Consider the following 15100-nt stretch of genomic DNA (forward strand, 5'->3'; position numbering starts at 1 on the left):
CACTATTCACAATAGCAAAGACTTGGAATCAACCCAAATGCCCATCAGTGACAGACTGGATTAAGAAAATGTGGCACATATACACCCTGGAATACTATGCAGCCATCAAAAAGGATGAGTTCGTGTCCTTTGTAGGGACATGGATGCAGCTGGAAACCATCATTCTCAGCAAACTACCGCAAGAACAGAAAACCAACCACCACATGTTCTCACTCATAGGTGGGAATTGAACAATGAGATCACTCGGACTCTGGAAGGGGAACATCACACACCGGGGCCTCTTATGGGGAGGAGGGATGGGGGAGGGGGGAAGGATGGCATTGGGAGTTATACCTGATGTAAATGACGAGTTGATGGGTGCTGACTTGAGTTGATGAGTGCAGCACACCAACGTGGCACAAGTATACATATATAACAAACCTGCACGTTGTGCACATGTACCCTAGAACTTAAAGTATAATAAAAAAAAGTTACTAATATATACTTTAGATATACATACTTGTTATATGTAAATTATACTTCAATAAAGCTATTAAAACAAAAAACTAATTTAATAAACATATACAAGATCTTAAAATAAAATTAGAATCAACTTAATAGGTTAATGAAGAAGGAAACATTAAAAAGAAACATTTACTTAATACTTTAAATGATAATATTTAAAGTGCAACTTCCCCAAAACTCAACTGTTTATGTAAAGCTAATAAGAGACCATCAGGCTAGGAGGATAGAGGAGCCTTAATTTGGCCAAAGTACAAACACAAACAAAAGTTACAAATTATACACTTTAGATAAACATACTTGTTACATGTCAATTATATGCTAATAAAGCTATTAAAACAAAAAATTAAATTTAACAAACATATTAAATAATTGCCAGCAATTATTCTGGAAGTCACAGATATGCAACTTCCCCAGTTACTTCTGCAGATAGCATCACTATTTTAGAACCTGAGACAGGCCTTTTGAGATGTCTTTTCGGGTTTTTTTGTATGTCTAACACCAATGGCTCCACCTGGATTCACCAACTGTTCCTGTGGTCCCACCCAGAAGGAACTGCATGCAAAAAGACAGCTTCAACTCTCTATGAACTCATCTCCAATCCAACAAATCAGCACTCCACATACCCTAGCCCCTGGCCCACCAAGCGTTTTTGAAAAACCCCTAGCCTCCGGGCCCTCAATGAGATCACTTTGATGATAACTCTGTCTCCCCCATGGCATAGCCAGCCTCCCATCAATTAAACTCTCTGCAATGCCATGGTCTTCCTGAATTGATTTGTTTGTGCAGCAGGCAGGAAGAACCCTTCGGGCGCTTACACCACTCCAATCTTATGTAAATTCTTCCAAAGAATAAACAATGAGGGTACATTCTCTGTACCAATCAGTGTCTCTGCAGGAAAGAAATGGCATACTCACACAGGACATATGACAAGAGTTTAATGAATGGCTGTAAACGAAAAATAAAATCCTAAGGCCCCCAAACATCTGAATGGACCCCTCCTCTTGGCCAAGGGCATTCCAAAGTTAACCTGAAAAACTAGTTCAGGCGAAGATGGAAGGAGGAGTCAGACCTGCCTCATTATACCCATCTCCCTTTTGGAATTCAGGAAAAGCTGCCCAAGGTTTAGAATCAACACAGACCTTAAGTCTGATAAGAAACATTTACAATCTGTTCACTCTGAAGCCTGCTACTTGGAGGCTTCACCTGCAGGATAAAACCTTGGTCTCCACAAACACTTATCACAACCCAGACATTCCTTTTTATTGACAATAACTCTTTGAACCAACTGCCAATCAGAAAATTTTTAAAACTACCTAAGACCTGGATGCCCCCACCAACCCCACCTCAAGTTGTCCTCTTGCTCTTCCAGATGGAACCAATATAAATCTTACACACATTGATTGATGTATTATGTCTCCCTAAAGTATGTAAAAGGAAGCTGTACTCTGACCACGTTGGGCACATGTCATCAGGACCTCCTGAATCTATGTCATGGGCACATCCTTAGCTTTCGAAAAATACTTTCTAAATTGATTGAGACCTCTCTCAGATACTTTCTGGTTCACAGGCTTATGGCTGTGCTGTGAGCAAAATTAAGGGAAACCAATAAAAAAGTGAGAAACCCAAGGCAAGTGAGAGCAACATATCTAATGAGAGGTAAGGAAAAGGAGCCATTTCTACAATTCAGTGAGACCTGTAACTGCAGGAGAGGCCAAGGTCACAGAAGAAATGCAGCCACTGCCAAACTGTAGCCCTGAAAAAAACCAAAGGGCAACGTTGCCCAATGATGCAAATCCAGAAAAGGTCAGGTCCTGGGGTACAAAGCAGGCTATGGAATGAAGACTAACTCTGTTGGAATAAATATAAATCACCTCTACATCCCCCAATTCACAATGAGCTGGTATCATCCTGACACCAAAATCCAACCACTCAAGGACATAGACAAAATGTTCTATGCAAGGTATTGGCAAAGCGAATGAAATTACATATAAAGAATACTATATGCTGATTAAGGAGGATTTGCACCAGAAATGCAAGGTAGGTTTCAAATTACAAAATTATTTGATGTAATTTAAAACATTCAGAGACAAAGGAAAAGAAAACTGTATGCATATTTGATTAAATGGAAGTGAGATGTGTTATAAAATTCATCTTTTCTTGATTTAAAAAATTCCTTCACAGAGGGTGCAGTGGCTCACGCCTATAGTTTCAGCACATTGGGAGGCCGAGGTGGGCAGATCACTTGAGCCAGGAGTTCGAGACCATGTTGGGCAATACGGCGAAACCCTGTCTCTACAAAAATTACAAAAAATAGCCACGTGTGGTGGCACCTACCTATATAATCCCAGCTACTCAAGAGGCTGAGGTGGATTTCTTAAGCCCAGGAGGATGAGGCTACAGTAAGCCATGACTGCACCGCTGCACTTCAGCCCAGGTAACAAAGCATGACCCTGTCTCAAAAAAAAAAATTAAAATTATCTTAGGAAATAGAAATAGCAAGCCAAGTGCGGTGGCTCATGCCTGTAATCCCAGCACTTTGGGAGGCCGAGGCGGGCGGATCATGAGGTCAGGAGATAGAGACCGTCCTGGCTAACATGGTGAAACCCTGTCTCTACTAAAAATAAAAAAAATTAGCCAGGTGTGGTGGCGGGTGCCTGTAGTCCCAGCTACTCAGGAGGCTGAGGCAGGAGAATGGTGTGAACCCAGGAGGAGCTTGCNAATAGAAATAGCAAGCCAAGTGCGGTGGCTCATGCCTGTAATCCCAGCACTTTGGGAGGCCGAGGCGGGCGGATCATGAGGTCAGGAGATAGAGACCGTCCTGGCTAACATGGTGAAACCCTGTCTCTACTAAAATAAAAAAAATTAGCCAGGTGTGGTGGCGGGTGCCTGTAGTCCCAGCTACTCAGGAGGCTGAGGCAGGAGAATGGTGTGAACCCAGGAGGAGCTTGCAGTGAGCTGAGATCCGGCCACTGCACTCCAGCCTGGGTGACAGAGCAAGACTCCGTCTCAAAAAAAAAAAAAAAAAAAAAAAATAAAACTTCAAGCCTCAATGGGTTACTATTTCACACCTAGTAGATTATCAAACTTTTAAAGTTTCACAAAGAGAGTGTTGGCAGTAAGAGTTGGCAACCAAAATAACCATAAACTCTGGTAGGAGTGAAAATTGGTACAACTTCAGAAAACGATTCATCATTGTACAGTAAAGTCATAGATGGGAACACACTTTGCACAAGCCAGTCTTTCCTTATTACATACTCTAAGCCTTGAGAGGAAGCCAGCTGATGCCACAGTGTTTTGTAAAACTGTGGCTGCTATAGGAATTCACCACCACACCCACAGGACACACCAAGGTAGAAGTGTCAGAGGTATTTAAACCAGAGCAACTCCATCTTGAATAGGGCCTGGGTAAAATAAGGCTGAGACCAACTTCCCAGACACTTACAACATTCTAAGTCACAGGATAACATTGGAGGTCGGCACAAGATACATGTCAGGTCATAAAGGCCTTGCTGGTTAAACAGGTTGCAGTAAAGAAGCCAGCCAAAACCCACCAAAATCAAGATGGCGAGGAGACTGACCGTTGGTGTTCTCACTGCACCTTATGTGTCCAGAATAGGTTCCTTCCAGTGGGTTCGTGGTCCCACTGGCGTCAGGAGTGAAGCTGTAGACCCTCGCAGTCACTGTTACAGCTCATTAAGGTGGCGCGTCTGGAGTTGTTCATTCCTCCCAGTGGGTTCGTGGTCTCCCTGGCTTCAAGAGTGAAGCTGCATCTAGACCTTTGTGGTGTTACAGCTCATAAAAATGGTGCAGACCCAAAGAGCAAAAGAACAAAACACTCCATACGGTGGAACGGGACCCCAAGGCCTTGCGGCCTCTGGCTCTGGTGGCCAGTTTTTAGTCCCTTATTTGGCCACACCCACATCCCACTGATTGGTCTATTTTACAGAGTGCTGATTGGTGCACTTACAAACATTTAGCTAGACACAGAGCTCTGATTGGTGCATTTTTACAGAGTGCTGATTGGTATGCTTACAAACCTTTAGCTAGACACAGAGCACTGGTGCATTTACAATCCTTCAACTAGACAGAACAGTTCTCCAAGTCCCCACCTGACCCAGAAGCCCAGCTGCCTTCACCTCTCAGTTATATGCTAATTATATGCATTAGCACGCTAAGAGACACTCTCACCAGTGCCGCGACAATTTACAAATGCCATAGTAAGGTTCAGAAGTTACCCTGCATGGTTTAAAAAGTGGGGAAGCCCTCAGCTCTGGGAAATTGCCACCTCTTTCCTGGAAAACTCATGAATAATCCACCTCTTGCTTAGCATATCATCAAGCAATAACTACAAGTATTCTTAGTCCAGCAGCCCAACCTGCTGCTCTAACAGTGGAGTACCCATTCTTTTGTTTCTTTACTTTCTTAATACACTTGCTTTGTCTTTGCACTGTGGACTCCCGTGGATTTTTCTTGTGTGAGATCTAAGAACCCTCTCTTGGGGTCTGGACCGGGACCCCTTTCTGATAACAGAAGCACCGCTTCACCAAGATCATGCAGGTCAGTACTTACTAAGCACAAAAAAGTCTATAACCACACTATTTATAATTTTAAAAATAAGTGAAGTCAATTGACATTTAAGTGTTAAAAAGAAAGTAAACAACCCAAATACACACAAAGAGTAGACTGCTCTGGCTTGCATACAGAGAGGTTCGTTGCCCCTTTGGGTGGGCCGGGCAAGGTCAGGGCCTAAGAAGCACTTCTGGGGAGACGGGGTGTCAGGCGCTGATGGCTGCAGGAGGAGGGACTCCTCCCAGGATGAAGGTTTCCGTTCTCCCAGTGCTCACTCAAATTCAGTATTTCTAAGTAATTCAAGGGGGCGTAACGCGCGTCAGAACGGTCATTGGCGTCACAGATACGTGTCCCCTTGCATTTCCAGGAAATGTCCTTGGTTGGCGAACTACAGTCGTGATAGTCGGGTCACTGGGCGTTTTGTCAGTTATCGTCTTGGGCAAATGAGGGCCAAAAAAAACCAAAAAGAGCTCTGAAGATGAACTGCATAGCAGCAGGGTTTGGGATGAGAGGGACCCCCTTGCTAGCAAACGCGAGCACTTGCGCGGTACCAGCAAGGGCTGCCCACGTCCCGGAGGGAAACGTTTGTGTGAGCGCAGGAATGACCCGGAAGACCTTGGCGCGGCTGCAGAGTTTTCTGGGAAATGTAATTTCTTGGTCCAGGCGCCATGACCCTTACAAGTAGAGGGTGTCCCTTGGTTCCGAGATGTATCGTTCACCAGAGGACGACTGTGTGCCCCAGGACACTGAGCGTAGTCCTAGCTGGCCGGCTCTGGCTCCACAGCCCCCGGCGGTTTAGCTTCTTATGAAGCCCTGACCGGTTTACCCGCTGCGCACGAGGTCCGCGCAGCCGCACAGACCCTTGGGAAGTGTGGTCTTCCGGTGCCGGCGGTTCGCGGCACCGGGGACATGTGTCCCGCTCGCGGAGGATTCTGGGAAATGTGGTTCGGCAGTGGGTGCACGAGGGCAGTCCCGCGATAACCTCAGGGCTGGAGGCAGATTCCAAGCTAAGGAACGGTTTGGGGCAGTGTCGTTCCCGGAGGTCGGCGGCCGTTACCTGCTCACCAGCTACGCGGCGCGTCAGGTCCACGGAGACGCGAGCTCCGGGCGCCTGCGGGGACGGTGAGGCCCTGCTGAGGACTCCGGCAAGTGTGGGTTCCGGCGGCGACGGCGGGGCTCAGGCCTTGCGTCCGCCCCGCGGTTTGACACCGGCCGGGGCTGTGGCATTTCCTGCCCTTCGTGTCGAGTCTTGTAAACGCGGGGTGATGACGTCGCCGACCTCTTGGCGCTGTTGTGAGAGCGAAGTGGGCGCGAGAGCAGACGCCAGCCGCGTTGTTTTGGGGTTATGTTGTCATCAAGCCGGCGCTTTCAGTTGTGTAACCTTGAACAAATAGGTTTTGTATCTCGGAATTTCAGTTTTGTCTTCATTTTAAAAAAAAATCTGGTTTAAAACTCCTGACCTCAAGCGATCCGCCCGCCTCCGCCTCCCAAAGTGCTGGGATTAAAGGCGTAAGCCACCCTACCAGCCTGGCCAACATGGCGAAACCCCGTCTCTACTGAAAATACAAAAAAAAAAAAAAAAATTAGCTGGGCGTGGTGGCACGTGTCTGTAATCCCAGCTCTTCGGGAGGCTGAGGCAGGAGAATCGCTTGAACCTGGGAGGCGGAGGTTGCAGTGAGCCGAGGTCGCTCCATTTTACTCCAGCCTGGGCGACAGAACGGGACTCCGTCTCAAAAAAAAAGAGACAAAAAGAAATCTGGAATAATGTGAATGTCCACCGTCTAAAGTGGTGAAGATTGAACAAGCTGATAGTTATTACTGTTGTTTTATCAGTCTTTTATATACAGAATAATTGATATTCCCTGCAGGTGACACCTGGTAAACGGTTAGCCCTTGCGGAGAAACACCCTGTTAGTTCCCAGGGAGACACTGGCGCCCCGGAGAGTGATTACCAGTGTGCCTTTCCATTATGGTGTGTCACAGGTGCCAGCCTGATTTTTCATGACTACTGTTTCCTGTCCTTCTGTGCCCTCAGGACACTGCCCATCTAAGATAAGAGCCTGGAAAGGGGACTCTATTGGCTATTGGAAATTGCAGAATAATGGCTCAGGTAAGTCGGTGTGTCCCCAAGTCTTCCTGAAACACTTCATGAGGCCTCTGTGTGTTTGCTGTGCTTCTGCCTGTTCCCACCTAATCAAGTCCATTTAAGGGACTGGATCTATGGTTCCTTTCACTATAGGAAGGATGGAGCCCACAAGAGAACACCAAGGTATTGCTCTCTTCACCCAGTGTTCCTCTTTTCTACAGTTTTCTGCTAGAAGACTTTCTAGATTGCCAAAATTTTTAAACTGTAATTCACAATGCAACTTTGGAATGTAAGGTTATTTGGTTTATGGTTGTCAAAACTGTACCATGTGGTCTCAAGTGAAGAGATATTTGGAGTCATCCTTGATTCTTCCTTTTGACTTATAACTAATATTCAGGTCCTCTAGTTGGATCTAAACGATACACCGTGTACAGTATCTAACCATTAGCTAGCCCATCACCACCACCACCACTACCACCCGAGTCCAAGCCACCTGGATTACTGGGGTAGCCTCCTAGCTGTATTCCCAGCATCTGCCCTTAACCCGCATCAATCTGTTCTCAGTACAACTGTTACTGTGATCCTATTGCTATATAAATTCCTGTCATTCTTCAACCTAAAATTTTTCAGTGGCTCTAACTGAGTCACTTCTGCAATGACCTATTTGTACAGTTAGGCCATTACCTCTCTGATCCCGCCTTCCTTCTCTGCCTCCTCATTCCTTTGAGCTCTAGCCACTGTCACTAGTTGCTGTGCCATCCACGTGGAATATTCTTCCCCTACCTATGCACAAGCTTGCATCCTTATCTCCTTCATGTATTTGTTCCGTGGTTACTTTCTCAGAAAAGCTTCCCTGAACGCCTATTTGCAGTTGCAGTCACCTTCCTTTGACTAGCACTTCCACTCCTCCGTCACTGCTTTGTTTTCCATGGCGTGTGTCACTCACTAGCTGATGTACTGTATGTTAAGTATATGCACCTGCTCATTGTCTGTTCCTCCTGGTGGGAGGAATGTTTTTCCTTTTTTGTTGACTGCTATAGCTTCAGTACCCAGAGTGTTACCTGGCACCAAATAGATTAGTAAGTAATTGTTGGGTGAATAAGATGAGTAATGAAGAACTGGTGGGGCAGAATCATGGCATGGAAGGTGAAGCTTGCACAGGAGGGGATGTAAGTAGCAGATGTACATGTTGGGTGAAGTCTGTTTTCCTGGAATAATTAGATAATTAGAACTGAAAAACTGGCATAGTGGTGCATGCCTGTTGTCCCAGCTACTTGGGAGGCTGATGAGGTGGGAAGATTTCTTGAGCCCTGTGGTGTGAGGCTGTAGTGAGCTATGATTATGTCACTGCACTCCAGCTTGGTGACAGGGCAAGAACCTGTCTCTTAAAAAAAAAAAAAAAAAAAAAAAGTAAAGGCTAAAGTGAGCTAATACCAAAACCATTCATTGGTTCATCTTCTAAACACTTACGAAGTACCTGTTAGGAAAAGTTGTGCATGGATTTCAGTGTACACTGACACACAGAACTTCATGTTCTAATGCAGTATTACCTAAGAGAACTTTCCACAGTGGTGGAAGTGTTCTGCACGTGTACTGGTCAGTACGGTAGCCACCAGCCCTGTATGACTATTGAGTACTTGAATTTTGGCTTAAGCAACAGAGGAAATGAATTTTAAATTTTATTTGTTTTATTTTTACATTTTAATTAATTTAAATGTTGTAGCCAAGTTGGCTAGTGGCTCCTGTATTGAAGATGGCAGCACTGGTAGAAAAGTAAGAAAGCATAAGAAATTTAAAGAAGTGCTAGAATAGATATCCTGTGTTTTTTTGCGGGCTCAGATGAGTGAACATCTCAAGCTGCCTGGGCAACTGAAGGGGAAGAAAGAAGCATCCTGGCTCTAAGTTGTAATGACTGGTTTGTCAAAGATATGAGAAATGTTATTTTTATTTGGGATATAGGCAATTAACTATCACAGTGGCAACTCCAATTAACAGGTGAATTTAGAATAAATTTTGTGTAGCAAATTGAACTGTCAAATCTTACTTGAGGATAAGTTATTGTTTATTTGGAAAACATATGTGTTAGATTGTATCTGCTTGCCTATATAAAAAGATGAGATTTCTTCCTGTCCTTTTCATCTCAATAGTGGATTGCTTGTGAAGTGCCTCAAGGTCTGATTTAATGCTTATTCAGTAATAAAACCGTTTTCTTTCGTTTTCTTTTTGTTTCTACATTTGTGGAGAGGATTTTCTGCCATTGGAAGGAGGTTTGAATTTTAATTATTTTCCCCAAACCTGAGAAAAGTAGATTCTGGCTTTAAAACCAAAGACCCATGTCACTTGTGGACATGCATGCAAAATATCCAAATAAAGTACTGCAATACCGAATGAACTCTCAGAGCTAAAAAATAACCACAGTAGAGCAGTCTGTTTTACAAATCACAGACAGTAATAATGCTGTATTAAATGGATGTACTTTTTGCACATATTGTAATTTGACTAGCCAATAAACTATTATTGAATATTTAAGCTTCTAAAGTTTTACTATTTTAAATAATACTGTGAAATGAGTACTACTGAGAAGAATTTCTAAGTGCATCTGTGAGCTTTTTTTTAGAATATTTTCTTTGAAATGTGCTCTTTTATTTTTTTCTCTTACTTGCAGGTCCTATTTAAGGACTGTCTATGGCAGGAGTCCTCAACCTTTTTGACACTAGGAATCAGTTTCGTGGAAAACAATTTTTCCATGAAAGTGGGAGGTGGTGGAGGTGGTGGTTTGGGGACGAAACTGTTCTACATCAGATCATCAGGCATTAGTTAGATTCACATAAGGAGCGTGCAACCTCAATCCCTTGGATGCGCAGTTCTCAGTAGAGATTGCGCTCCTATAAGCATCTATGCCAGAGCTGATCTGACAGCAGGTGGAGCTCGGGTGGTAATGCTCACTTTCCTGCCACTCACCTCCTGCTCTGTTGCCCCATTCCTAAAAGCCACAGACCAGTACCAGTCCGTGACCGGGCGTTAGACCCCTGATCTATGACATCTTCAGTCTTTTCACCCAGGAGTCTCATATTTCAATTATTAAATGTTTGTCAGTACTCAGTTTAAGTATACACCATAAATATATTTTTCTTTTTTGTTTATGAATCAGTTATGTGTATGTTTTAGTCTATTTGTGCTGCTGTAACAGAATACCCCAGACTGAGTAGTTTATAAATAATGAAAATTGACTTCTCATGGTTTTGGTGCCTGGGAAGTCCAAGACTAAGGGGCAGACATCTGGCAAAGGCCTTCTTGCTGTGCCATTTTATGGTGGATTGGCAAAGAGAAGAGAGAGAGGCAAAGGGGGGCCTGAACTCATTTTTTAAAATAAGGAACCCGCTCCCCCAGTGATGACATTAATCCATTCATGAGGACAGAGTCCTCAAGGCCAATCGTCTCCTAAAGGTCTCACCTCTCAATACTATTAGAATGGCGATTAAGTTCAATATATGCTTTTTTAGGGAATACAATCAAACCATATGTCTATCAGTCTTTAATATAAAGATGTCTTTTTTTCTGAACCCATTTTTTGTGAGCTTTAGTGAATCTTCCTGAGTATCCCATTTGAGAGAAAATCACTTTAGCCTTATTTTTAATTACTTACCTAGCACTTAAGCTCTAAAAGATATAACTAAATACTTGACTCTGTGCTGTCAAATGTCAAATGTTGCTTTTTAAAAATTCATGTAATTCTAAACTTTTAACAAAATTTAGTGAAGCTATCATGTTTGTCTCTCATTCTTATTGTGTAAAAATTCTAACTACATAACTGTCCTCTTTATTGTATGTTAATTCCAACTACATAACTGTCCTGTTATTACTTAACTGAGATCACATTCCCAGTCATTGTCACAACTCCTGAATCTTGTTCCATTTCTTCCACAAGCAGGCTGATTTTGCCCCTTCTTCAGTGACAGAAGAGGCCTGGGCTATGACTGAGCTTAAATATATTTGCTATTTCAGGTGACATTTAGTGATGTGGCTATAGACTTCTCTCACGAAGAGTGGGCATGGCTAGATTCTGCTCAGAGGGACTTATACAAGGATGTGATGGTCCAGAATTATGAGAACCTGGTCTCTGTAGGTAAGGATATCACCCCTTCCACTCCAATAGGGGACACCTGTCTTTTGCCATTCTGAATTGCTGGAGAGCCTCCTAAGTAAATGGCTGAATTTCTGTAGCATGTTCCCAAGGAAATGTGCAGCTCTGTTGTGCCCTGCCTGAAGCTTATCTTTCCATTTCAGTGAACACCCTTCATCCGTTCTTGTGGTCCGTAATAGAGGATCACAGCTTAAACAATTCTATATTCTTCCTGTAAGCAGGTCTTTCCGTAACTAAGCCATATGTGATCATGTTATTGGAGGATGGAAAAGAGCCCTGGATGGTGGAGAAAAAACTGTCAAAAGGTATGATTCCAGGTGAGTCATGGTGAACAAGACTAAGGAAGTTTTTGTTAAAAGATGTTTATAGTGAGTGTGGAAGCATTTTATGGATACTGTCTTCAAAGATCTCAAATAGAAATGAAAAATTGAGGGATATTTAGCTTATATTTTCCAAACAATTGCTTCTCCCTCTAAAATTATTATCTCTATCACTCATGTCATCTACTGAAGGTTAGAGGTTTTTGCCATCATAATAATTCAAATTGTTACTATATTCATGACAAAGTAAGACAATTTATTCTTTCTTAATTCTACTTAACCAAAATATACTAATAGTTTTAAGCTAAGAAAAGCTGTCAATTAGATGGAAAATCACTTTTCTAAATTTGTAGATGAAATATGAACATATTAGAGGAAGTAAGGGACATACAAATGTTTCTAGGAATAATATTTTCTAATGTTCAAGAAATAATATGATTCACACAGTTTCTTCATAACCTCAGAAAGCCTAAATCTTTGTCAGCTATAAAGAGCATTTAGATTACTTTGTTTTTACTGCAATTGTTTAATGTAGTAGTATCAATTCTGTATTTTAAGCTTGATAATCTGGCAGCAAATTGAGATTAATGGAAGGTTGGAGAAAAAGGCTATGAGACAAAATGCAATGTTTCCTACATGAATATAGGCACAAAAAGATGATTTGTAATCCAGAATGCCTTCTACATCTTATTTCTGATAGTTTTGTTTTTTTCAATACTATTTTATCCATTTTGTATAGTTTACCCATTTCCTTTATCACACTCTGTTCCTACTTCTGTGAACTTTCTATTCTCTGCTCCATTTGAGCATTGTTCAGAAGTCACTGAAATACTTGAGTTGTCAGAGCTATGTGTTTTCTGGGGGCTTCATTTCTTATCCATTTCTCCTAATTCCACTGTAGAAGTTTTTTTCAAGAAGTGGAAAAAAAAAAAAAAGCAGTGTTTTGCTTTCTTGATATATTTCAGATTGGAAATCAAGATGGGAAAACAAGGAATTATCAACAAAGAAGGATATTTACGATGAAGATTCACCCCAAACAGTAACAATAGAAAAAGTTGTAAAACAACGTTTTGAATTCTCAAATTCTAATAAGAATTTGGAATATATAGAATGCAACAAATTTAGAAGCACCTTTCATTCAAAGTCTACTCTTTCCGAACCACAAAACAATTCTGCTGAAGGGAATTCACACAAATATGATATATTAAAGAAGAATGTATCAAAAAAGTCAGTTATAAAAAATGAGAGAATCAATGGTGGAAAGAAACTTTTGAATTCTAATAAAAGTAGGGCAGCCTTCAACCAGAGCAAATCTCTTATCCTTCCCCAGACTTGTAATAGAGCTAAAATCTATACATGCAGTGAATGTGGGAAAGCCTTTGGCAAACAGTCAATCCTCAATCGCCATTGGAGAATTCATACAGGAGAGAAGCCCTATGAATGTCGTGAATGTGGGAAGACTTTTAGCCATGGCTCATCCCTTACACGACATCAGATAAGTCATAGTGGAGAGAAACCTTACAAATGTGTTGAATGTGGGAAGGCCTTTAGCCATGGCTCATCACTTACTAACCATCAGAGCACTCACACTGGAGAGAAACCATATGAATGTATGAACTGTGGAAAGTCTTTTAGTCGTGTGTCCCTTCTCATTCAGCATCTAAGAATTCATACATCATCAGAAAAGCCATACTGGAGAGAAACCTTATGAATGTAGAGAATGTGGGAAAGCTTTCTGCTGTAGCTCACACCTTACTCAACATCAAAGAATTCACAGTATAAAGAAAAAGTTTGAATGCAACAAATGTCTCAAAGTCTTTAGTAGCCTGTCATTTCTTGTTCAACATCAGAGTATTCATACTGAAGAAAATCCCTTTGAAGTTTAGAAATGCAGGAAATCCTTTAACCAGCTTGAATCACTGAATATGCATTTGAGAAATCACATTAGATTGAAACCCTACGAATGCAGTATATGTGGGAAAACCTTCAGTCATAGGTCATCCCTACTTTGACATCACAGAATTCATACTGGAGAGAAACCTTACGAATGTATTAAATGTGGGAAGACCTTCAGCTGTAGTTCAAACCTTACTGTACATCAGAAGTCATACTGGAGAAAAGCCATATAATGTAATGAGTGTGGGAAAGCTTTTAGCAAAGGCTCAAATCTTACTGCCTATCAAAGAGTACATAATGGAGAGAAACCCAATAATGTGGTAAGTGTGGAAAAGCCTTTAGATCATATGAATCACTATACATGTGAGAAATCTTACAGAAGAGAAACTATTTGAAGCAGTGTTTATCATGGTAAACTTCATAGATCCTCCCTTATTTAACATCAGAAAAAATTTATACTGGGGAAATGTTGTATGAATGTGGTGAATATGGGAGACTTTTAGCAATGATACAGACATTTTTATTTATCAGAGTTTATACTGTAGAGAAATCATATGAAGTCAATAAATGTGGGAAAGCCTTTGTCAGTATTAGTCCCTTAATTGACATAAGTATACTCACACTAGGAAAAAACTGTGTACATGTAGCAAATGTGGGAAAGACTATAGGCAATAGGAATCTCCTACAAACTCCTACAGGAAAAAAGTATGAATGTGGAAAATTTAGAAATTGAAGGAATTCTTCAGTTCCAAGTGCATCCCTTATTCTACAGGAAATAAACTGGAGAGAAATCTCATCATATAAGAGATGTAGCAAAGTGTTCACTAAGAGTGTTTATCTTGCTAGACATCAGAAGATGAATGGTAGAGCAACCTGAAGGATTTAGAAATTACATGTAAATCTGCAGTGGTGCTATTTGTAAACAGGATTCTATAGGAGAGCAAATAAACATAATTAAGTATGCATTTCTTAGAGCAGTAGCTTGCAGTTTCAGTTGAGTTCTACTTAGAAATTCTTTTTAGCTAGTGGGCATGTGAAGATACTTAGTCACCCAGAAGAGCCAGTAAATATTATAATGTTAAAAATTAAAGCTGCAAAAGAAGTAAAATGGTGTTAATAAAAGTTTGGTATCTAATAAGATCATTTTGTATATCATGAAGTCTTTCTCTGTGACTGTTTCTGGCAAAAAAATTTCAGTAAGATTAGCCTTAGTATAGTGTTTAGTGGGAGACTAGCAAACTTCGAGAAAAATGGCCTGCTCTTTATACTAAGAATAGCAGTATTTTGGTGAGGATTGTTCAGAGTCCATTTCCAGTAGGCTTAATTAAATACATTTCAAGAAAATTTACTGAGCATCACTCATGTGTATTACACAGGGATGGGATATAGGAATCCAGTAGTTCTGAGCTCTAGTGGTGTGTCAAAATCACTGGAAGGACTTGTTAAAGCACAGATTGCTAAGCCTCAATCCTAGAGTTCCTGTATGAGTTGATTTCAATTTGCATTTTTCACACATTCTTAGGGGCCACTAACACTGTCCAGAATATAATAATAATGTTATGATGTCACTGACAACATATT

At 41.5% G+C, this 15100-nt stretch overlaps 2 protein-coding genes across 2 annotated transcripts; both read left to right on the forward strand.

Annotated features, from left to right (window-relative positions):
- Nucleotides 1-5551: 5551 nt before the first annotated feature.
- Nucleotides 5552-7185, forward strand: LOC108512580 (uncharacterized). Its single transcript, XM_017847866.1, has 3 exons — nt 5552-5754; nt 5885-6467; nt 7109-7185. The coding sequence occupies exons 1-2, from the start codon at nt 5552-5554 to the stop codon at nt 6465-6467; spliced, it is 786 nt and encodes a 261-aa protein (XP_017703355.1). The 3' UTR covers nt 7109-7185.
- Nucleotides 7186-8200: 1015 nt separating this feature from the next.
- On the forward strand, nt 8201-14678 carry ZNF302 (zinc finger protein 302). Its single transcript, XM_017847898.1, is given in 5 exon segments — nt 8201-8328; nt 11165-11285; nt 11525-11608; nt 12589-13301; nt 13303-14678. Coding segments are annotated over 5 exon segments (1191 nt in total). The 5' UTR covers nt 8201-8262; the 3' UTR covers nt 13510-14678.
- Nucleotides 14679-15100: the final 422 nt, after the last annotated feature.

This window comes from Rhinopithecus bieti, unplaced genomic scaffold, assembly GCF_001698545.2.
Source record: "Rhinopithecus bieti isolate Rb0 unplaced genomic scaffold, ASM169854v2 scaffold_30337, whole genome shotgun sequence".
NCBI lineage: Eukaryota > Metazoa > Chordata > Mammalia > Primates > Cercopithecidae > Rhinopithecus > Rhinopithecus bieti.